Here is a 22796-nt window from a genome sequence, read left to right on the forward strand (position 1 = left end):
CGCCTGGAGCAGAGGTGGGGGCACTGGAGCAGAAGGGTCAAGGTTAACGGCCCAGTCTGTAGGGCTGTTGCGGGGTGGGGGGTATTTCCTGAGCTGTGGAACCTGGCGGGGAGAGGGAGGATTTGGAAATAAAAGATGCGCTTATGACAACGTACATCAGCCATTTCCTGGTCGGTCCCCCGCTAGCACTGGAGACCCTGAAGGTTTAGTGACAAACAAGTAGCATGCTGCGCGCTTGTGATCCCCTACATCGTTTTGCTGACTCTGCACTGTATACTTATCTTCCTTTTGCAGACGAGCAACGGACGCTCAAAGCGGGAAACTCCCTTGCCAAGGTCACGGGAGCAAAAGATGGGGCGGCGATTCGACCCCACTCCAGGGCTGGGCTCCTGGCCGCTTCCCCACACTACCAGACACTGGGTGCCGCGCTCGACAGTTTACCACAACCACGGGGAAAGGGAGTAGTATGGCACTCAAGGGGAAACTGAGGCTCAGAGAGGGGCAGCCCCCCGGCCAAGGCCACGGAGCCAGAGAGGGGCGTCCCCGGCGGCGGTGGGAGACCCCGAGACGGACCAGCAGGGGCCGGGGCGGGAGCGGGTGACGCTGTGGCTGAGAAGGACTTCCAGGTGGGGAAGGGAGACGGGCCGGGGACAGGCCCGCAAGGTCACGACCGAGCCCCGGGCCAGCGGGCCGCCCGCGCGCGGGGCGCGGATCCCCTAAGCTGGCTCCACACCGGGCCGGGCGGGGTCCTGCGCGGGGCCTGGGTGGGGGGCGAGGGGCCGGGGCACCGCGGCCGGCGAGGCCGGCGGGGTCGGCGCCGCCCTCACCTGGGCCGCGAGGAGGAGGAAGGCCGCCGCTAGCCGCGCCAGCACCGCCGCCGCCGCCGCCGCCGCCGCCGCCATGTCGCCCGGTCCCAGCCTCAGGCGTCGGCAGATGTTTCCCAGCAACGTCCGGCGCACCGCGCCACGCAGGCGCCCTGCGTCCGCCGCGCATGCGCGCAGGGCAGGATACAAAGGGCGCGGCGGCGGCTCCTGCGCACAGCGACGCGGCCGGCAAGATGGCGGTGAGCGTGCGGCGAGGCTGGCGGGGTTGGCGCCGCTGGCGGGGTTGGAGGGGCTGGCGGGGCTGGCGGGGCGGAGTCCGGCTGCGCTCCCCGCCTCACAGAGCTCTGTTTCCCCTGCAGGACAAAGAGAAGAAAAAGAAGGAGAGCATCTTGGACCTGTCCAAGTACATCGACAAGACGATCCGAGTGAAGTTCCAGGGAGGCCGAGAAGGTGAGGCCCCTCCGCCCGCCCCCTCCACGGTCCACGAGTAGTAACGGGCGGCGGTACCGATAACGGATGCCTGGGCTGCGCTTTAAGCGCTAGGCTTGGACAACTCGTGCTGGCTTGACGGCGCCGGCAGGTAGGAACGGTTACGCCCCTTTTGCAGGTGGGGAAACTGAGGCACGCAAAGGGTCCCCAACCTCACCGGAAGCTACAGTGGCTGGGATTCACGGCTCTGCTTCCTGTGGGTCCTGCCTCACTCAGGCGACTGTCCCAGCTCCTCATGGGTCGTCCTGCACCTGAGGGTTTCTCAGGCTCGGCGCTGCTCACGTTGGGGCCGCATTTTTCTCCGTTGGGGGCCGTCCTGCTCCCACCCACTCGGTGCCGGGAGCCGCCTAGTCGTGACGTCCCAGACATGGCCTAGCGTCCCCTGGGCGGCAGAATTGCCGCAGTTGCGAACCACGGCCCTATGGTCAGTTTCCACCAAGCTGCCTTAAGGGTTTGTTTAAAACAAATCTCGTCTCCTTGTTCACGGTTGTTCCAGGGTAACGCGATGAACGTTTTGTACCTGAGTAATGCAGGGAGCTCTCGACTGCTCTGGGAAGCTTTCCCTGACCCCCACGCCTCCACCCCAGGTCAGGCCCCTGTTGTTATAAGTTCCTGGTAGCACTTGTCACAGTTTGCGGCTTTATGCTGTTACTGTGAGGCTTTAACTCTGAATTTGCTGTTGGAGTCTGGTGCGAAGACGGCAGGAAGGATGCTGCAGGGTTATGCAGGGAGCACTGCCCATGGCACAGCCCCAGCTCACTGGCTATGGGACTCTGGGCAAGTTGCTACCCTCTCTGAGCCTCTGTCTCATTTGTCAGAGGTTATTAACTCCACTTACTTCAGTAGTGGCACTGAGATTAAAGTGTTTAAAGCAGGTAACGTGTTTTTCTTTTTTAAAAAAATAAATTTATTTATTTATTTGTTTATTTTTTGGCTGCATTGGGTCTTCGTTGCTGCGCACGGGCTTTCTTTAGCTGCAGGGGCTGCTCTTGGTTGCTGTGCGTGGGCTTCTCGTTGTGGTGGCTTCTCTTGTTGTGGAGCATGGGCTCTAGGCACATGGGCTTCAGTAGCTGTGGTGCACGTGCTCAGTAGTTATGGCTCGCGGGCTCTTGAGCACAGGCTCAGTAGCTGTGCCGCACAGGCTTAGTTGCTCCGTGGCATGTGGCATCTTCCTGGACCAGGGCTCAAACCCGTGTCCCCTGCATTGGCAGGCGGATTCTTAACCACTGCACCACGAGGGAAGCCACAGGTAACGTGTTTAACAGGGTTCCCGACACTTAGTGAGAGCCGGTCAAAATTTCACTTATTCAGCTGCTTCTGAACGTCAGTTTCTTTATTTTGTAAGACAGTGATCCAGACCCCTCCTTCCCTGAGATGTGGATGACTGGGCAGCCTCAGAGGGCTAAAAACACAGCGCCTGCCCGTCTAGGTACGCAATGTAGTGAGGATCGGAATCTTAACAAACACTTGGCACCGTGCTGGCTCTGGGATGTATGAAGAGATGGGGCTCTTGCTTCTCAAGGCGCTAGTGTTTGTTTTCTACGCTTAAACAACATACGTTTTTATCTCACAGCGCCTGTGGTTCCAGACTCTGGGTGCCTCAAGCTCAGGTCTCTGACGAGGTTGCAGTAAAGGAGTGTCTCTGAGAGCCTGTCATCTCAGGCCCAGGCTCCTCTTCCAAGCCTGGGGTCCCCGTTTTCTGCCAAGAGTTGGCCAGGGACCCCCTGGGCTCCTAGAGGCTGCTCACCGCCCCTGCCACGGACTCTGTCTACAGCACTGCACTTCACGTCTTCAAGACCAGCAGGAAAATCTCATTTTTGAAATTTCTTTTTTCAGAAAGGGCCCATCCCTTTAACGGCTCACCTATCAGGTCAGGCCCGCCCAGCATAGCCTCTCTTTAGATGCACTGAAAGTCAACCGACTCATGGACGTTAATTAGATTCACGAAGCCGTCTGTTGCAGCCTGAGCACAGACTGATGTCCCATCGTGGGTCCCGTCCCACACTGGGGTTTTGGGTGGGGGAACGCTGGCTCTGTCTGAGCATCCTGCCCGCCTGCTGCAGCGCCCCTGTCCTGGTGAGGAGGGCAGACCCGCGGGTGCAGGCTCGCTGCCCGGCTGGGGCCAAGTGCCTGCATGTGTTACTGGATTTGTCACTCTCCGTAACCCTGTTAGGTGGTGCCTTCACGGTCTTTGTTCTGCAGGGGAGGGTAAGCAGGAGAGGAAGAGGGCCAGGGCGTCGCCCTCAGGCGGGGCTGGTGGACCTGTTCTGTAGGACACCACACAGGAAATATTTTCAGCTGTGCCGGCCAGATGGTCTCCTGTCGCGGCTACTCCACTCTGCCATTGCAGCAGGAAAGAAGCCACCGGCGACATTGAACAAATGAGCATGGCCAGGTGCCAGTTAAACTGTTTACAAAACAGGCGCAGGCGGACTTTGCCGACTGTGTTGTGGTGGCGATGGTTTTGGGGTCCGCTGTCACTGCTCCCCATCCAGGAGCCCTTCCCTTCCCTCCCCCGTGGTCTCCCATCTGTCCCGTCCCTGGAGAGGCTGCTCCCACACCTGCATCCGGCTGGGGAGACCCCTCAGCGGCGGGGGCACCCCAATCTCACGTGCTGACACCCGGGCACAGCTCGCATCTGCCCAGGATGACCGTTGATCTTACGCCTGTCTGTCTCTCTTCTCTTCTCGGTGATTCCGACAAGCCAGTGGAATCCTGAAAGGGTTTGACCCGCTGCTCAACCTCGTGCTGGATGGCACCATCGAGTACATGAGAGGTGAGTGCAGCCCGTGGGGCTCGGAGGCGTCCTCACTGGGCCTTCCTTACTGTTTGTTCCAAAGCTGCTCTGCTGCCGCCCAACCGCTGTGTGAACGTGGTGCCTTGTGGATCACATGGCTGACAGATGTGTTGCATCTCCCGCGGTCCCGGCGAGGCTCAGTAGACCATCGTCTCAGGACTTGGTATTTTCCAGATCCAGTCCTCACAACACTGAGCACCCGCTGGGGCTGAGGCGTGCCCAGCGGGGCTAGAAAGATGCTGTGCCCGCCGTGAGAAAGCCGGCTGCCCTGTGGCTCGTCCTGCCCCCTTATCTCCTGCTGTCCCTGTGTGTTAACCCCCGGCTGCTGACGGAGGGTCCCCTCCCCCTTATTCCCTGTCCCCCCAGGTCCCCAGACCCTTCGCATGGTGGTCAGGCCAGCCCTTGCCCATCAGCCAGCAAGTTCTCCAGCTCAGCCTGACCGTAGCATGAAGGGGACCGCAAGGCCTAGGAGAGAGGGGGTGTCTTTTCTGGGAACTGTTGATGTTGAGACACACGTTAGTCTGGTGAAGAGTTAATGGAGCCACACAGAAGTGTCAAAGGGCCCCCAGGGAGAGGCCCTCTTTGTGGGGAAGCGACCCCGTGGGGCCTCTTGCTTTGCCCTCGTCTTCCCTCTTCGCACTGAGTCTGCCCCGAGTCCCCCCCGCTGGGATCCTGGCCTGGCCTCTTTGGGCGGATGACTTTCTGGAAAAGGACAGCCTCACCTCGTGGGGCTGTAGGGAAAACCAAGGGAGCTGGGGTGTGCCGCGCGCTTAGACGGGCCTGGGTGGAACAGCCCTGGAGGCATGGCTGCTGTTCCTGCATCAGAGGCCGCTCCCACCTGGGCCCTGGCTCGCTCCTTGGCTGAGTCTGCGCCCTCTTCTCACCCCCAGGACGGCCCTGGGACAGAGGCCCTGACGCATGCACACGGTTCTGGGAGGGGAGGGGCAGGCTTGGACAGCGGTCATCCTGCAGGGTCTGGGAGTGGGGAGCCACACCCCAAGTCGGGCCTCCCCAACTCGCCATCGTGCAGTAACAGTAATGGAGGCCTCGCCGTCGTGACCTCAGGAGAGCTTTCCTCGGCGTGCCATCACTTCCCCGGGTCCCTCGCCCCACTGTGAACAGCCCGTTGGCACGGGGGTGAATGGTGGCTCCGCAGAGCTTCCGAGATTCTGCAGATGGGGTTTTTCTCTGCCGCCCATCTGAGAACTCGGTCTCCGCTGTCCCCCGGGCTGTGTCCTCATTGTAGAAGGAGGACAGGCTGCACGCGGCTATTTCCAGAGCTCTTCCTGAGCCTCGTGGTCTGTCTCGGGGAGAGGCTGCCAGCTGGCTTGGGAGTGGGGCCCTTCGCCTGCCCTCCCCCCCCCCCCCACCGCGGGCCCATCTCTGGTCCTCCTGGGTCTCTGAGCCTGCACCGCCTCATTGCCGCCCCTCTTCTTTTGCAGACCCTGACGACCAGTACAAGCTCACGGAGGACACCCGGCAGCTGGGCCTGGTGGTGTGCAGGGGCACCTCCGTGGTGCTCATCTGCCCGCAGGACGGCATGGAAGCCATCCCCAACCCCTTCATCCAGCAGCAAGACGCCTAGCGGCCGGGGCCGCTCCTCCCCCAGGACTCGGGCCACCCGTAGGAACGGAACTTTCCTTTTTGTATTGCTTATGTTTTTGTTTTCTTTATAAAATTGCAAACCTCAAGTGTCCAGGAGCCCTGGACTCTGGCTTTCAGCCTTGGTGTTCTGGCAAGACCTGGGCCCCAGGGATGCGGTCCATCCAGCAGAGTTTGCACGCCGTCTGGGGTCCAGGCCCAGGGCTGGGGGGCTCGGAGGTGACTGAGCGTGCACGGTCCAGGTGAGGGCACGGGACCTGGAGGCCGGAGCCTTTGCAGAGCCCCCCTGGGGCCACAGCCCATGCAGACCCCCCAGCCAGCCTTCTCAGCGGCAGGCCCTGTCACTTCAGTGCCTCTGTATGCCGGCCCAAGTGGTCCCCCAAAGCCGGGTCCTTCTGTGTCACATCCCCGCACAGCCGTGACCTCACAAAGAACAAACTGGATGGAGCCTTGCTATCCGCCCGGTCCCACGACCTCCTAGCCCAACCTGCTTCCTGCCTCAGCTCAGAGGACGAGCCCACCCCTGCTCCTCAGCTGGCGACTCCGTGGGCCATGATCCTGAATGTCCCCATGCCCGCCCTCAGGAAGCAGGGCTTTCTCCTGGCCCCATTTCCTAAACCCAGTGTCCTCGTTAGGACCCTACCTCCATGGCACCGTCTGCTGAGAGCAGGCATGTGTCTGCTATTTGTAGGAGTGCTGGGCATGTGAGGACGAGCGGCGCCAGGAGTGAGTGGGAGTTGTCCTGGCGGGAACTGTAGACCAGGGCCCCTCCACCAACGGCTGGCGACACACAGGAACCCACCGCACAAGGGGACCCGGCTGGATGGCCCCCACGCTACCTGTCTGTCGTTGCCACCAGATAAACTGAAAGCAGCTGGCTTATCGCGGGGATCTGAGCTCTGCTGTGGCCCTGCTGCCGGGGATTAGTCGTGGGGCCGCGTAGCCAAGCCCCGTGTGCTCATCCCTCCCGGCCCACTTCCCTGCCAGCTGGCGGCCCTGCCTCATCTAGCTCCCTCATCAGAGGCCTGAGCCCCAGCAGCTGGGCAGTGGGGGGGCCTGGGCCAGCTGGGGTCACAGCCCCGGGGAAGCCTGTGGCAGAGAACTTGGGCGCATGCAAACTGTCAACATCCAACCCGACGCGTCCTGCCCTTGGGGGGCAATTCCCGTGCCCATTCAACAGCCGGGGGACTGCGACTCCGGCAGGGGGGGACACACGGTGGAGGGACCAAGAACCTGGGCACCAGTGCCTCTGTTCTCTCCACACACCCAGCCTGCCATATCTGAGGCTGAGACACAAAGGCTGAGACCCAGATCTTGGGGTCAGAAGGCCCAGGGGTCCGGACCCCAGGGTGGGGTGGGGTGAGGGAGCAGTGAGGGCTGGAGGCTAATCAGACCTCGTTAGAGCCCCGGGGCAGCCAGGGGCCAGGACAGATGGACAAGGACACCTGGCTTTCCAGCTCCCAGCTTTGGTTGCACAGAAAGCAACCTCTCTGCTCCATCATTACAGCCCTCAAAGACTTCAGACCGCTCTCCACCCACCCCTCACCTCCCAGCCGATGAGCGCAAAAGTTCCCTGTGACCACAAAGTCTGGGGCCCCAATCTCCTTCTACCACTTGCTGTGTGGCTGAGGGTAAGTGTCCCAACCTCTCAGAGGTCCCATTCCTTCTCTCTTAAGCTCAGAAAAAGTCATCCAGTATCCACTCTGTGGCCGGGCACAGGGCTGCTGTTGGACGGGGAGTTGGTTAAGAGCACAGATCTTTGTGTTCAAGTCTGAGGCTGAGAACAAGATGCTCCGGGGGCCCAAGAGAGGGAGACCCTGACCTCCTGGGGGCTCAGGCAGAACTCCCCAGAAAGGGGGGTAAGATGAGCTTGTTCCACTGAACCGTATCCACCCTACAGAGTCACTATGACCTCGTTTGTAAAAGACCGTAAATAACCTAGCTGCCCATCACTGGGGGATCTGCTGGAGAAACTCAGGTTCCTCTGGCCAAATATCAATACAAAGCAACTTTTCACAGAGAGGTAGATACATCTCTTTGTGCAGCCACTAATTCCCTGCAGCTTCCCTCGCAGGAGGGGGAGTCTGTTTCTCCACCCCTTGGAATCTGGGGGCTTGGTTTAATGGTAAGAATACGGCAGGAGTGACGGGGCATTCAGAGCTTAGTTTGCCAAGGAGCCCTGTGGCTCCTACCTTTGTCCTCTCGGAACACTGCCCAGAGGTGGCCGTGTGTCTGAGGCCTCCTGAGTTAGCCCAGGTAACACTGAGCCCAGCAGAGGAACTTTGCTGCCAACCCACAGAATCATGAGGAATAATAAATTTTTATGCCCCTACGTTGGGGGCAGTGACAGGTCACTGAGACTTGCTGACATACAAGTGTAGCATGTGCGTGTTGTAACACCATTTCTTTAAGATGATCCTTATTAAGAAGATCTTATGTTTCTATGCTTTTAAATATATTGAGAAGGATCTAGAAAGATCCTGCTGACCCAGGATTGAAGATGGTGATGAAAGGGGGATGTTAGCCTATCCTTAACATTTTAATATTTCATGAGAAATTTAATATTTTACAGAGTGTTATATTGAAATTTTAATATTTTACAAGGAGCCTGAGAAAGAGAAGGCCAGAGGCAGATAGGGAGACGCAGGGCAAGACTGAGGGAGACTAGGAAAGGCAGACACAGAGGCGGAGACTAGAGAAGGAAGAGGGAGAAATGAGCCGGTGACACTGATCCCACCCCCTCTGCCCCCTGGCCCCCGTATAAATCCCTGGCATCCCCGGCCGGCCAGCCCGCCAGCCAGCCCACCATGCTGTCCGGAGGCTCCCCGCTGACCCCTGCCCAGTTCCCACCCTTTCAGCTCCCTGCCCACGGTCAGCGCGGGCCTTGGAACGCCGGGCGGGGGCTGCAGCCATCGGAACGGGGGGGGCCCGGTCCTGCTCCACGTGCCCACGGTCACCACAGCCCACAGCTTCCAGGTGCTGTCTGCCAAGGCCCCGCTCCAGGAGACGTCGCCAGAGGCCCCGGCAGGCCCCACCTTGAGCCCAGACCAGGATCCCACCCCACGGCAGATTCCAGAGTCTTCTGAAGGTGGACAGGATCTTGACATTGCTGACGGTCAGCCCTGCCCCTCCCCACAGCTGCCTTGTCCCCAGAACAGCTTTAGCAACAGGCTGGGCTGACGTACACCTTCTGGTTCACTCAGCCCCCTACCCCAAACCCTTTCCTTATCCCCATCCACAGATGAGGACACTAAGGCCCAGAGAGGCTGAGCAACGTGTACTGGGTCACACAGCCGGGATCCTAACTCAGGGGGCGGGCTGCCCCCCACATCCCTCCTGTGCTCTGAAAGCTGTCTCGTGGGTGAGAAACAGGCCCAAAGCTAGGTGGGTGGGAAGCAAACGGGAAGGGACCGCCTGCCCACCTGGCCCCAGGAGCTGGGAGGGAACAGCTTCCCCCGTTCTCACGACCAGGTCTGGTCCTGCCACCCACAGACCTGGGGAGCCCTCATCTCCACCCTGGAGCACCAGTGATGCCGCAGAGCCCTGCAGCCCCCCATGGCTGGCCAGTGAGGCAGGAGAGGAATCCAGTTCCGCCTGGACTCAGACGTGGACGTGGATGTAAAAGGAAGAAGCTTTTGTTGACTTTGCAAATGGTGTGGGTGGGGGGAGGGGTCTTGGATCCCTGGGGCTGTTGGATTGTGACGCCCCGGGGGTCTGGCCCTCCTGTTTCTCGCTTCCTCCCCAGCTCCAAGCCCGAAGCCCTCACTGTCCGCAGGAATAGTGCCTCCCACCCCGCCCCATCCACTCCATCAGACCGAGAGCTTCTTGGCTCTGATGTGCAGTAAATGTCCTCCGCTGAAAAGCGCATGTCTTTTCATGCTCTCTGCCTGTGTTCAGGGCCCAGGTCCGCTCCTTGACCCACCCCGTCCCGTCCCCAATCCATGCTGACTGGAGCCTGCAGGGGTCAGGACTCACCCAGGAATGAAGAGCCCAGAGGGAAAACAACATTCCTGGCTGAGGGGGCTGACCAGGAGCCTGGGATCCAGGCGGATATGCCTCTGGGCCCCACCCTGTCGCTAATTTCTGAGTTCTCTTTCCCCCCCTCTGCGCCCCCCCCCCCCGCCCGTCTCCCCCAAAGCACCAGATCCACACCCACTGCGTGTCTTAGAGGAACCCCAAATTAATGTGCCCCAAGCTGATGCTCCCCCTTCCGCCTGCCACCTCCCCAGCTTTCCTCATCCCAGGATCCATCCCCACAAGTCCCCCGCTTGCCCAGGCTCCAAACCTTGGGGTCACCCTTGACCCCCTCCCCCCGCCCCCATGCATCCCATCCGTCAGCAAGTACTGACAACTCTACTTCAGAACTTATCCCGAAGCTTTTAAGGGACAAATAACACCAATCCAACCTTGGACACCAGAGGAGGAAGGAATATTCCCTGTTGTATGAGGGCAGTGTAAGCAAAACCTGTCAAAAACATTGCAGAAAAAGAAAACCACAGACCAATATCCCTCACGAATACAGATGCAAGGACCCCTCACCAAACATCACCAGATTGGATCCAAAGGATTGCACATCGTGACCACCAGGTGGTCATGGCCAGGACTGCAATGTTGGTTTAACACTGGAAAATCCATCTATGTGATTCACCACATCGACAGAATAAAGGAGAAAAAAACCCATGACCATGTCATAGCTGCACTTACTTGGGACCCTGGGACTTGCCGACTAGGGCCTGCCTTGCACAAGAGGCTAGTGTCAGTTCGAGGCCCCCACTTGACCACACAGAATGGCTGCAGAGGCCCCAACGCCACGTCTGGGCAGCCCTGCGGGCTTTGCCCACACCAGGCCCTTTGCCGGCAGGCCTCTCCCACCCTCTGGGGCCCTCAGAGCTTGTCCTGTGATGTTTGCCTTACAGTCTGGCTTTGGGCCCCTTTTTGTGGCGGGAGTCGCATTTGGGGACCAGCATCCCCATGCACAGCCCGGGAAAATGCTGACTCAGTAAATAACACCAGCTAACCAACCACTCAAGGCTGTTTACCGTGGATGGGGCAGACTTGTGAATCATACAGTCCTGTGTCATCCTCCCAACAACCTTGAGGGACTGGTTGCTATGATTCCCACATTACACATGAGGTTCCTGGGGCTCAGAGAGGTTAGGTCATTAGTCAAGGTCACCCTGAGGGGACCCGGCACAGCCCCAGGGGCCTGGAGCCCAAGGCCTCAATCCCTCTGCTCTCTGGCCTGCCAGAAATCCAGGACTCTGCTCCCGTTACAGAGGGAAAGCCGCTTGTCTGAAGCCACACCTGAGGCTCCCAGGCCATGTGACCCCTCCCTCCCCTGGCCCCGACCGCCAGTCCTGCACATCTCACCAGAGAACGAAGGAGAGAAGAGCTTTTAATTTTAGAAATAGTTACTGCCACCTAAGGGTTCCTGCTGGCTTTCCCAGGCATGAGGACGCAGAACGGGGAGAGCCATGGCCCTGCGACACTCCCACCCAGAGGGACACACGGGGGTTACGGAAGCCCCCTGGCTGGCAGCCACCTCCAGGCCCCCTGCCCCTGCCACAGCTCCCCCATCTGGAGCCACCCTCTCCTCCCAGGGGGTCTGTCTCCACGGCAACATCCCCATCACAGGGGGTCGTAACCTTGGCGACCAGGTACTGCTGCCCCACCACCTGGGAGGCTGGGATCCCTGGACGCATCCCCTTCCCATGTCCCCCTCAGCCCCCACGGCGGCATCCCACTGGGGATGCTGGGCCGGGAGAGGCCACCCAGAAGCTGAGCCCACCTCCCTCCCCTTGCTAAATGCAACAGAACAGCAATGACGATGTGTACCTTCTAGCCGGTTGCTGAGGACCTACTATGTGCTCCTGGGCTCCCTCTTGGCACAGAGAGCAGGTTGATGCTGACCATGGACAGAGAGAAGACAAGACAGTGGTTTCAGGCAGCCGTAGATGCTTCCCTACTCAGACCCCCAGAACCTCCACCTCCGGGGCCAGAACCTACGGCCCTCAACGTCACTGGACTATTGGTTCATTCAGCCAGTCCTTACTGGACGCCTACTCTGTGTCTGCTGGAGCTGCGGCGAGAAGAAGGCGGGGCCCACGATAAACAGGACGAATCAGTAAATTACACAGTGTCTTAACTGGAGAGAGTGCCGAGGAGGCAGAGAGGGGACAGAAGGAGGCAAAGGGTGGAGCCATGAGTCAGGAAGGGGTGAGCCAGGCTGATGGCTGGGGGAAGGCACTGCAGGCAGAGGGGACAGCTGTTCAAAGGTCCTGAGGCGGGCAGTGTCCGAGACCTCATCCTGCCCTTCAGCCAGGCTTCCTTCCGGAGCAATGAATGCAAGCTGGGCAGAGCCACTGAGCGCCCTGGTGTCCCCCTGTGGACACTGAGGACAGTGACGTCCCCCTCCATCATTGAGTGGGGTCTCTGCAGCCCTAGAAGACAGGTACTGTTTGGGTCCCCATTTTACAGATGTGGAAACTGAGGCTGCAGGGGAGTCTCCCACAGTTCCACAGGCAGGAAGTAGGTTCGAACCCTGACCACCGCATTGGTTACCCCCTTCTCCCTGCAGGACTCATCTCAAGCACCCTCTCCTTGGAAAAGCGTCTCTGACCCCCAGCCTAGGTTGGGTACCGGGTATCATCTGCTGAGTTTTCCGCCACCACCTTTTGTGATAATGTCACAAATCTGCTCCCCCAGGCCCACGGCGAGCCCTCCCCCCCCGGCCACGTCTCCTCCCTCTGGCCCGGCGCTTGACCTGGTACACAGACCTACTGGCACACAGTAGGAAAGTGCTTGCTTTCCTAGAGCCCTGGGTGGCAGGTATCAGAGCCTCATTTTACAGAGGGAGACAGAAGCTCAGAGCTGGGAAGCGACTGCCCTGAGGTCACACAGCCTCTGCAGCAGTGACTCCTCTATGCGGGCACTGGGCTGTCCGTGGGGATGGGGAACCACAAGGGAGGGGAGCCCACGTCCTCCTCCTGGAACTCTGTTGGCCAGGAAAGGGATCTGCCCCCTTGTCCCATGGGGACCTGGCCTACGGCCTCCTGGGATGCGGTTTCCAGGCCTCCGGCCAACACGACAGTCTGGGAATGGAGCCTGCTCGAATCACAGTTGGCTGAGCTGATGCCAGGCCACCATGGAAGCAGCTGGGAGGGCGCAGCGGGCAGGGAAGGCTGGTGGGGGTGGGATCATGAGAGGTTACACGCCTAGCCCCCTGGGCAGCCAGGCCCACCTTGAGCCCCTCTCTTGGGGCAAATGGTATCTCTGAGCCTCGACTTGCTGATCTGTGAAATGGGAATAATAAGTGTCCACCTGTAATCATGACCCTGCAGCAACCACAAGAGGGCCCGTGTTTGGAACGGAGCCCAGCATATAGTAAGTGCTCAGTAATCTCGCTAATTAATCGTGTATTAGCATGACGGTGAAGGGGGGGGAGGATGCCCCCACCCCGTCCTCTGCCCCTGCACCTCCCACGCTGCAGTAATGTCCTGCCTCTCACCCTGGACTCCACAGCGTGAGCTCCCTAAACAGGGCCGATGCTGGGCAGGCTCTGTCCTGGGGGGGGTCAGGACACTCCACTCCTGATTCCATTTCTGCCCTGGCTTGCACAATATCCCAACCTGGGAGTCAGGGTAGGGACACTTCACCCCAACTTTTAGTGATTCTAGGACATCTGCTCCAACAAGACGCCTTTCATCAGATGAGGCAGGCCTCCCTCCTAACTTGAGGTTCCCAAGCTTGGGGGTGCCCACGGCTCCCCAAACCACCACAGTAAAAGTAAAAGGGTCATTCTTTCCACAAACATCCATTGAGCACAGCATTGAGCTGCAGCATAAATAAGCGATTACAAACTGGCCAACAAAGGATGCAGGGGAAGGCATTCCAGGCAGAGGGAACAGCGAAGGCCAAGGCCCTGAGACTGGCAGGAGCCTGGCATGTTTGAAAAGGGGCAAGGGGGCCTCACTGGGAAGGAGTGAGGCGGCCGGCGGGAGGAAGGCATGGGTAGGGAAGATCCAGAAACACACACCGAGTTTAGCCATGAATCTGAGGGCAACAGGGAGCCGTAGTTGGTTCTAGAGGCCAGTGGTTAAGCATCCTCCGGGGCCCACGTGAGGAATGGGCCTGGAGCGCTGGCCGGATCGGAAGAGGCTGGGGCAGGTATCCAGGTGCCGGGTGGCGGAGGCCTGGAGTGGGGTCAGCGAGGAGAGGCCAGATCCCAGAGGGTCACAGATGGGGAGCCCTGTGTTCCCTGCACCGCAGCCTCTGCAGGCCCACCAAAGCCATGGCCACAGGGGTGGCCCTCACTCGCGCCACCGCCTCGGGTGCGCACCGAGCGGCAGGCGCTCCCGGGTCCTGGACGACCTGCCCTTCCCCCGCCCGCCGCCCTGGCGCCAAGTCCCGGCACCTGCGCGCACGTGTCCTCGCGCCCCGCAGCCCCGCACACCTGCCTGCGGTCGGGTCACCGCGCACCCCAGCCGACGGGCCGCGCGCACGTCCGGGCGCAGTCCCACGCGCCCCCGCACCGCGCGCCGTGGAGGGCGGCGGCGGGCACGCGCCGGCGGCGGCGCGCACGGTGGACCCGGGAGGTGGCGGCTGCTCTTGTCGGCTCCGGGCGGCCCCCGCGCCGCAGCCTGCGCCCTGTCCGCGGCGGAGCCGCCCAGGTGAGTGGCCGCGCCGGACCCCGAGACCCCGCTGCGCCTGCCCTCCGCAGCCCGCCCCCCCGAGCCCCCACCCTCGCCCGGGGACCACTCTCACTGAGCGCCCCTCCCGGGCTCATTGCTCCTCGCCAGGCCCCCAGCGCTCCCCCTGGAAACTTTGAGGGGCCACTCCCCGTGCTGGGGTCCCCCTGTTCCTCCGCTGGGGCGCCGAGGAGCAGGGAGGCAGATGGGCTTCTCTCTGGGGCAGTGGGTACGCCTGGGGGGATGCGCCCCCTTCCATGAGGGGAAGGAAGGGGGACTGGCTGGGTCTGAGGGTGGACGACGGTCGGGATGGTAGCGTCAGCCCCAAGCCTTCCTGCCCTCCCCTCCAGCGGGGTCTGGTCCAGCCTAGGGGGTGCCGAGCTGCCAGGAAGGAGAAGGAAGCGTTTGGGGTCCACACCAGGACCTGCTGCATCCCTGGGGCTGGGGACAGCTCAGCCGGGTGGGAGGGATTTGGGAGCACAGAGCCGAGCCCCCTGCACTGAGGGCCTGTGTCCAAGCAGCAGCAAGGAGCAAGGATGGGGTCGGGGGAGCTTCTCTCCATCCCGTGAGGTTGGGCATGGGTGCCCCCCAGGGCCTCTGGGGCCAGGCCTGGGAGGCCACTGAGCCCCATTCAACAAGTTGCGGGGGGGGACAGCACCTTATGCCTTGCCTGATCTGGGTGCAGGAAAGGACTCGGTCCTTATTTTTGAGACTGCCTTATGACTGGTTTTTTCAACACACGCCCCAGGCACTGACAACACAGGCACCCCAGCCCCCCAGTTCTGAGGAATCAGAACTTCTGGGGTTTGTGCCCCAGAACCTGCATTTTTAACAAGCAGTGCCTGGTGAATCCATGTTTGTACAGAGATGGTTGCTGGTGGGGGCATGGGGAGGGGGTGTCTGCTGCAGTATGGCAGCAGCAGAGGGACCATCTGGCGCTCGATGGGGGAACTTTTAGGCACAGCAGGGCTCTGAAACCTGGAGCAACCCAGGAGGGCTCCCTGGAGGAGGTGTGGAGGCTGGGAAGGCTATGGCGTGTGAATGCCCAGAGGTGGAGGACACAGGGTCTCTGTGGATGAGACTGGTGAAACCAGGTGCAGGCAAGCGGGGAGAGGTCTGGGGCCGTCGGGCTGTGGGTATACTGCCTTGCCCATTCCCCACTGAGCTGGAGTGGCAGCCATCTGAGACAGGATCTGAGCTGGAAGACCCCGTGGGCCCACCCCATAGGCTTCCCCTGCAGATGCAGCTCCTCCGCTCTACCTGGATGGCGTGGGGAGATGGGAAGGGGACACCCAACCATGGGACGAGGGCTCAGTAGGGCTAAAGCCAGCTGTCCTCGGCCTGCTTCTCTGTTCCCCGTCCCAGCTGGTGACTTCCGGCAAAGGACAGCCCCTCCCTGAGCTCCAGTTTTGAGATGGACATCAACACGGGGTGTAACAAATGGAGGTGCGTTGCACCCCCGGCATGGGGCTGCTATGAGATAGATGCTCTGAGACCATGGGGCAGCCAGGACCATCCTCACTGGTACCCCAGCAGCTCTGCCTTGCACCTGCCCGGCCTCAGTGTGATCATCTGTAGAATGGAGGTGGCTGCTCCTAGCCACCCCCGCATGATGCCTGGGATCCGAAGGTGCCTTGCTGAGTGGGAATTACAAAGCAGGTCTTAGGCATCAACTTGATTTCTCTTCCCACAGTGCTGTCATTCTTGGGCTCCCCTGACTCACCACCTAGTCACCAGGTAGGGAGCCTCTTGGAGAACTCTCCAAGCAAAGCTTGTCCTGGGTGGGCCCGGGCGAGCCGCCCACCACCCCATGTCAATCCTGGGCCTCTTAAGAGGGCCGTCCACCCACCCTCCAGTAGGGCTCTGGGATTCAGTGGAAGGGAGCTGGCATCAGACCCGGGTTCAAATGTTGACTCTCAAGCTGAGTGCTGCCAGGAGAGCTGGGGACCACTCTCACCCTCAGTCTCCTTTTCTCCAAGTGGGTTTCGTTATTCTCCCCACTCAGGGCTCGGCTGGGCTAGTGTGCTATACAGTGGGCATTCAAAACGTGGTTCCAGATCTAGAGGCCTCACCTGCAGAGGGCGGTCCACAGCCCCCCTGCACAGGCTGGCAAGGAAAGTGGGTCGGGAGTCCTCCAGCCCCCCGAAGGTTTAACAGGGACTAAAGGCAGCTGGAGGCTAATTAGGGCTTAATGAATTGTCATGGATCAAAGTCCCGGGAGGGCCCAGATCTAGGCCAAAGGATGCACCAATCCTGAGGGGTCGGCAGTGCGTCCCCAAAAGCAGGCCTCAGAGGGCCGGGCGCTGCTTGTGGCTGGGCCCCACCTCCCAAGTCGGTCTAGCCGCTGGAATAGGGAACGCTTTGAGGACCTGCCAGCCGCACTGCCCTTGCTCCTTCTGGCCCCAGTTGTGGCCCCGGGGACAGAGGGGCTGGCTGCAACCATCTACTCCCCCCGCCCCTGCCCTCCTGGTGGGTTCAGCTGCTGCCTGCAGGAGGGGCCTGGCTCAGCCTTGCTCAAGGGCGTGTTCAGCATCCCCTAGCCTGAGAGGGGTCGGGAGGATGAGTCCCATGTGGCTTTTCGGGGGCAAAAGCTGTCTCAAGATAGAAGGGATGGGAGGGGGAGGGACCCTGGCCAGGAGGGAAGGAGGAAGCTAGCTACCTGGCCAGGACCCCTGGGGCTGGGCTGCCTCTGCTCCAGGGGAGGGGCCCTGGCAACCCCAGCCCCCTCGGCTTAAGAACTTCCTGGTAAATTTGGGTAAAGGACAGCTTGGGGCGAAGGGGAGGAGGGGTCTCCATTTCCCAGGTCCTGCCTGGACGGACAGATTTCGGGCTCCTCCCCCGGGGTAGGTCCCTGCACTGCAGTTGAGGCTTATGGCAGACCCTGCGGGGAGCTCGGCCCCCTCCACCTTCCAGCCCGCAGAGCAAGCGCACAGCTCTGGGGAGGCCTCCACCCACCTCCTCTTCAAATCTGCAAAGACCCTGCATGAGTCTCCTGAGGTTGCTACCACAAATCACCACAAACCTAGTGCTGAAACCACACACATTGATTCTCTGACAGTCCTGGGGGTCAGGAGTCCGACTGGGGTCTCACGGGGCTGAATCTAGGTGTGGGCAGGGCTGGTCCTTCCGGAGGCTCCAGGGGAGCATCGGTTCCCGCCTTTTCCAGCTTCCAGAGGCGCCGCATCCCTGGCTCGCGGCCCCTCCTGCATCCTCACAGCCAGCAGCACAGCATCTCCCGTCTCTCTCTGCCTCTGACCCTCCCGCCTCCCTCTTATAAGGACCCTGGGATGACAGTGGGCTCCCCGGGGAATCCAGGGTCCTCCCCGTCTCAGGGTGAACTGTTCAGCATCCTTAATTTCATCCCCCTTTGCCACATAAAGTAACACTCGCAGGTTCCAGGGATCAGGTCGTGCACGGGCATCTTTGGATGGGGCGTTGTTCTGCCGACCACAGACCGCCACCTGCCCCGTTTTCTCTCCGTAGCCCTGTCCACACGTGGCCTCTGTTTTACTCCTCCTGTTTATCACCCGTGGATGAGTGGCAGGGATTCAGTCCATGTTGCTGTTTCCCTCAAAGAGCAGCGCCCGGCACACAGAAGGTGCCCATTCAGTGCTTGTTGAATGAATGAATAAATGAATGAACAGATGAGGTGAGGACTTGGCCGAGAGCAGAACAAGGCCTAGGACTCGGGGCGCCCGACCCCAGCCGGCACCCAGTGGAGACTTTTCTGAAGGTGCCCAGGTTATAAAGTATCTTCTCTCTGACTTCTCACCTGCCACTCCGTCAGCCCCGGGAGGCGGCTGTTAGTCACATGAGTCCCTTTTGCAGAAGAGGAAGCTGCGGCTCAGGGCCTTAAAAGTCTCTTCCAGGGCGGTTGGGGCCTTAAAAGTCTCTTCCAGGGCGGTTGGGGGCGGCCTCCGACGGGGACCCCGAAGAGCTCGTCCTGGCACGGGATTTCGCTGATTCTCTGCTTCATTCGTTGGATTTTTTTTTTTTTTTTTTGCGGTACGTGGGCCTCTCACTGTTGTGGCCTCTCCCGTTGCGGAGCACAGGCTCCGGACGCGCAGGCTCAGCGGCCATGGCTCACGGGCCCAGCCGCTCCACGGCATGTGGGATCCTCCCGGACCGGGGCACGAACCCATGTCCCCCGCATCGGCAGGAGGACTCCCAACCACTGCGCCACCAGGGAAGCCCCTCGTTGGATATTCTTGGGCCCTCTGAGCACCCAGCTCTGTGCATGTTGGTGATGGGGGGTAGAAAGAGGACTGATGTGGTCCCCGCCCTTGGGACAGTGCTGTCCAGGCAGGAGACACAAGTTTCCAGCCTCAGATGATGAGGGGTGACAGGGCCAGAACACACACAGCCAGACACATCTTCAGACTCCAGCTCAGACACGTCCTGCTCCTGCCCCAGATCCCCCCATGACTCCCCGGCACTCTCAGAATCAAGTCCCAACACCTCGCTGTGGGTTCAGAGCCCTGCGTGGTTCCACCCTTGCCAACCCCGACCCCCCAGATCCAAACTCAGACGCACCCTGAGCCTCCAGCCGCAACCCCCCTTTCTGTCTTCCGAGCACCAGCCTATTCCCACCCCAGGGCCTTTGCCCCGGTGGATGCCTCCACCCGGAACACCATTTCCCGGCCTTCCACCTGCTCACTCCTGCCCGCCGTTCATGACTCAGCTCAGACAGGCCTTCCCGGCCATGCTGGACAAAGCATCAGACCAGATAACAGACCCCCACTTTTCCCAAACGATCTACTTCATGGATGTGTTTGCACGTCTTGCCTGTTTGCCCACCCGACACGATGCTCAGTGAGAGAAGCCAGACACAGAAGGACACACAGGGTGTGATTCCATGGATGGGAAAAGTCCAGAACAGGCTGATCCACAGACACAGAGAGTAGGTTGTCAGGGGCTGGGGCAGGGGGTAGGGGGTGAGTGCTCATGGGGACGGGGCTTCTTCTGCGGGTGATGGAATGTTCTGGAATTAGAGGTGATGGCTGCACATATATGTGAAAGTACTAAAAAAACAAACACTGGCCACTTGAAATGGGAAAAAAATGCCCCGAGGAAGGCCCCGGTGCTGCTGAGCCCCCCAGCACCCACGCTTGGCCCACTGGGGGTTCAGAGAGAGAGAGGGAGTCCTGGAGTGTGGCCAGGGCAGCCCTGCCCCGGTGGGATTTGCCCCTCGCTGGGGAGAAGAGATGGGAAGGTTCTCGGCCACCAGCCCCGAGGCTCTGGCTCCTCTGTGTGGAAAATGAGGGGGGGTGGCCCTGGGTGTCCAGGGGGTCTGGTCTGCAGCACGCTCTGCATGAACAGGGCTCAGTCCACGTGGCGAGGAGCTTTTCCCACATCAACAGTCACGTGGAGACTCAGCCCCAACACGGCTGCACCCGGAGCCCAGGAAGGGCCAGGCTGGCGGCCCCCAGGGCCTCCTCCACCCTTGGCCACAAGCTGCGTGCTCGCTGACCATGGCGTGGGGGGAGGGAGCCTCGCTCTGCCAAGGGCAGCCCCGGGGCCTCACAGTTCTGCCCGGCTGGCACAGGGCAGGCTCCTGGGTCTGCAGAGCTGGCGGAAGTCAGGGTCCCACGAGGATGGGCTCCCACCGCCCCGACCCTGGGAGAACCGTGGGAAGACAGGGTGTGGAGTCCTGGATTCAAGTCTTACATCTGCTTCTCACCTGCTGTGTGGCCCTGGGCAAGTCACTTCCCCTCTCTGGGCCTCTTCTTCCCCATCTATAACACAGGCTGATAATCAGCCTGTCTCCTCCTGGGGCAGCCACTGGATGCCTGCTCTGTGCCCAGCATCCTCTACGACCGACAGCGGGTCTCACTCGGGTGATCCCGCCCCCCAGGGGACGTGGGCGATGTCTGGGAACGTCTGTGGTTGTCACGACTGGGGGGCTCCTGGCGTCGATGGGGTGGGGGTCAAGGATGCTGCTCCACACCCCCCAGTGCCCAGGATGGCCTCCCACAGAGAATGATCCAGCCCCGAAAGTCAGCAATGCTGAGGGACCTCACACAGCCCCAGTGCATTCTGAAGGTGGGGACGCTGAGTCCTGAAAAAAGCAGGGTGTCTGTTGAACGGTGGGGGGTGAGCTGGAGCCCATGCTGACAGGAAGAGGGTTTGGAGTGGGTTGGTGGTGGCCTGGCGATGGCAGAGATGCAGAGCACGGTGGATCTGGGACATATTTGGAGGTGGAGCTGACAGCACCTGGTGATGGATTGGCCGGGGGTGTGAATGAGGAGCTGCCAGGGGACGGGTGACGTCGGGACACTGCGGGGCCTCCGGGTGATGTCAGGGTTGTGGCTGGTCCCCAGGGCTGGAGCTCAGGAGAGACACAGGGTCAGGAGTCATCAGTGAACAGATGGTATTTAGTCCTGGGCGGACAGGGTGGCAGGTCCCTGGGGGTAAAAGGAGTGTCTGGAGGGCAGGTGGTGACCTTGACCGCCCTGTGGGTGTCACCTCCCCCAAGGCCCCTGCCTCAAGGAGGAGGGAAGGGGCAGAGAAGGTGTAGAATCAACATGGACCTGTCCACATGGCCTCATTTTACCACCCAGCATGGCCCCACTGAGTGGCCTTTGCCAGACCTGTCCCTCCCACCCCCCGCCTGCCCTTCCCACCACCATTCACAGCCGGCTGGCCTTCTCACCACCTTTCAGGAAATGGACCCGATGCCCTAAAAACTTAGCAGCAAAAGCAGGACTGGAATCTAGACCCCCACCCTAATCAGGACCTGGGATCCTGGCCTTCTAACCCCACCTCAAGGCCCAGGCCTCCACGCGAGGAAACAGGCCCAGAGAGGGTGACTCACTTGCTCAGGGCACCCAGCCCTCCACCGAGACCACCCTCCCGCGAGCTCTCCCGCTTCCCAGTCCAGCCAACGTCGAGGTAAGTGAATGAACAGGGTTGCTAGAGACAGAGTCAAGTCCCCGCTGCTCCCTCGCCCAGACCAGACCTTTCCACAGTGGAGGGGGAGGCATCACAAGCTCCAGCCCAGCTGCGAGTCCACGCACCCCACACGGAGATGACAGGCCCATGCTGGGGGGAGAGGTTATAGCTCACAAACTGGGTCACAGCTGGAGCAGCCCCCGCTGGGCGCCAAGGACCAGCTATCCTCTCATCCCAGGAGCAGTTACAGCGCGAGTGCTCCGAGGGCGCCCCGGGACTTGCTCCCTTTGACAGGTGAAGTTCAGAGAGGGCGCACTTTTCATTAGAGGTCACACAGCGCGTCAGAACCGAGGTCTCTGCCGGCCTTTCTGCGACTGTGTCACAGTGGCTGTGCCCTGGCCGTGCTGGCCTCTTGTCACTTAAGTACTTCCTTCCTGATACTGTTCTGTGACAACTATTTCTTTTTAAATTCTCTCCAACTTAAAAAAAAAATTTAAGTTTGTAAAAAGTCCACCTTCCTCTCTCTGCAGCGCCTGACCCCGGACTCCGTGGCTGAATGGCCCAGTCCTGCTGCCTGCCCCCCCACCCCGCCCCGCTCGGCTCCCTTTCTCCCTCCCTAAGTCTTTGTATGAATGTCCCTTTCTTGGCAAATTAGATCATTGCAATCCCCTCAACACCCCCTTCGCCCTTTTCCTGGATTTATTTCTCTCCACTTATGGCCACCTAAGGTGGGAGAGAGTGTATTTACTTACCTCTTTTATTATCTGTGGGCTCCAAGAAAGCTGACCCCTTTGTCTCACGCACTGTGTGTCCTCAGCACGTGGAAAATGCCTGGCACAGTAGATGTTTGTTGACTGACTGATGGACGGAATCAACGAATGAGAGGAGACCAGTGTTACAGGATCTCTGCAGGTGACGATGAAAACAGGTCCAGCAAAAACAGAGCCGTATTTTGAATTCTAGCTGAATGAACTGCCAGGAACCTCTCCTGCCTCTGTTAAAAAAAAAAAAAAAAAAGATTAGCGAGTGTTACAGGGTGTAGCACCACCCCACCTCACTCCGAGACTATCCCCTGCCACCTCTGACGTGTAGTGTGAACCTGAGCGGGTGACTTATGTTGCTTTGAGCCTCAGTGTTCCCACCTGTAAAGTGGGCGTGACCCACCCCTGTGAGGTTGTTGTGGGAATTAAATGGGCCGATCCAGGTAGAGCCTTAGCCCAGGGCTGGCCCAGAGCAGAGCCTATAGCAGAGTTTGCCTTTTCTTTTTTTTTTTTTTTTGCGGTACGCGGGCCTCTCACTGTTGTGGCCTCTCCCATTGCGGAGCACAGGCTCCGGACGCGCAGGCTCAGCGGCCGTGGCTCACGGGCCCAGCCGCTCCGCGGCATGTGGGATCTTCCCGGACCGGGGCACGAACGCTGCGTCCCCTGCATCGGCAGGCGGACTCTCAACCACTGCGCCACCAGGGAAGCCCCCAGAGTTTGCCATTTTGATGAAGATGATGATAAT

The 22796-nt window shown here is 60.3% G+C and overlaps 2 protein-coding genes across 11 annotated transcripts in view; one reads left to right on the forward strand and one right to left on the reverse strand.

Moving 5' to 3' along the window:
* The window catches only part of SPPL2B (signal peptide peptidase like 2B), a 36770-nt gene extending 14500 nt beyond the window's left edge, over positions 1-22270 (reverse strand). For 8 of the 10 annotated variants that reach the window (XR_003792804.1, XR_003792805.1, XR_003792803.1 and 5 more), the window contains exon 1: positions 828-1040. Coding sequence is in view for 6 of the 10 variants with exons in the window: in XM_029218450.1 (XP_029074283.1) it covers positions 828-902 (75 nt within the window). In the remaining 4 variants the exon portion in view is untranslated. Of the gene's footprint in view, positions 1-827; positions 1065-22042 lie in introns of those variants that run through there. The other 2 variants (XM_029218448.1, XM_029218446.1) reach the window with 2 other exon arrangements.
* On the forward strand, positions 977-5787 carry LSM7 (LSM7 homolog, U6 small nuclear RNA and mRNA degradation associated). The gene is made up of 4 exons (XM_029218508.1): positions 977-1063; positions 1184-1274; positions 4018-4089; positions 5553-5787. Exons 1-4 carry the CDS (start codon positions 992-994, stop codon positions 5693-5695), a joined length of 378 nt encoding a protein of 125 aa, XP_029074341.1. The 5' UTR covers positions 977-991; the 3' UTR covers positions 5696-5787.
* Positions 22271-22796: the final 526 nt, after the last annotated feature.

This window comes from Monodon monoceros, unplaced genomic scaffold, assembly GCF_005190385.1.
Source record: "Monodon monoceros isolate NGI ecotype Baffin Bay Population unplaced genomic scaffold, NGI_Narwhal_1 Super_Scaffold_12, whole genome shotgun sequence".
Taxonomy (NCBI): domain Eukaryota; kingdom Metazoa; phylum Chordata; class Mammalia; order Artiodactyla; family Monodontidae; genus Monodon; species Monodon monoceros.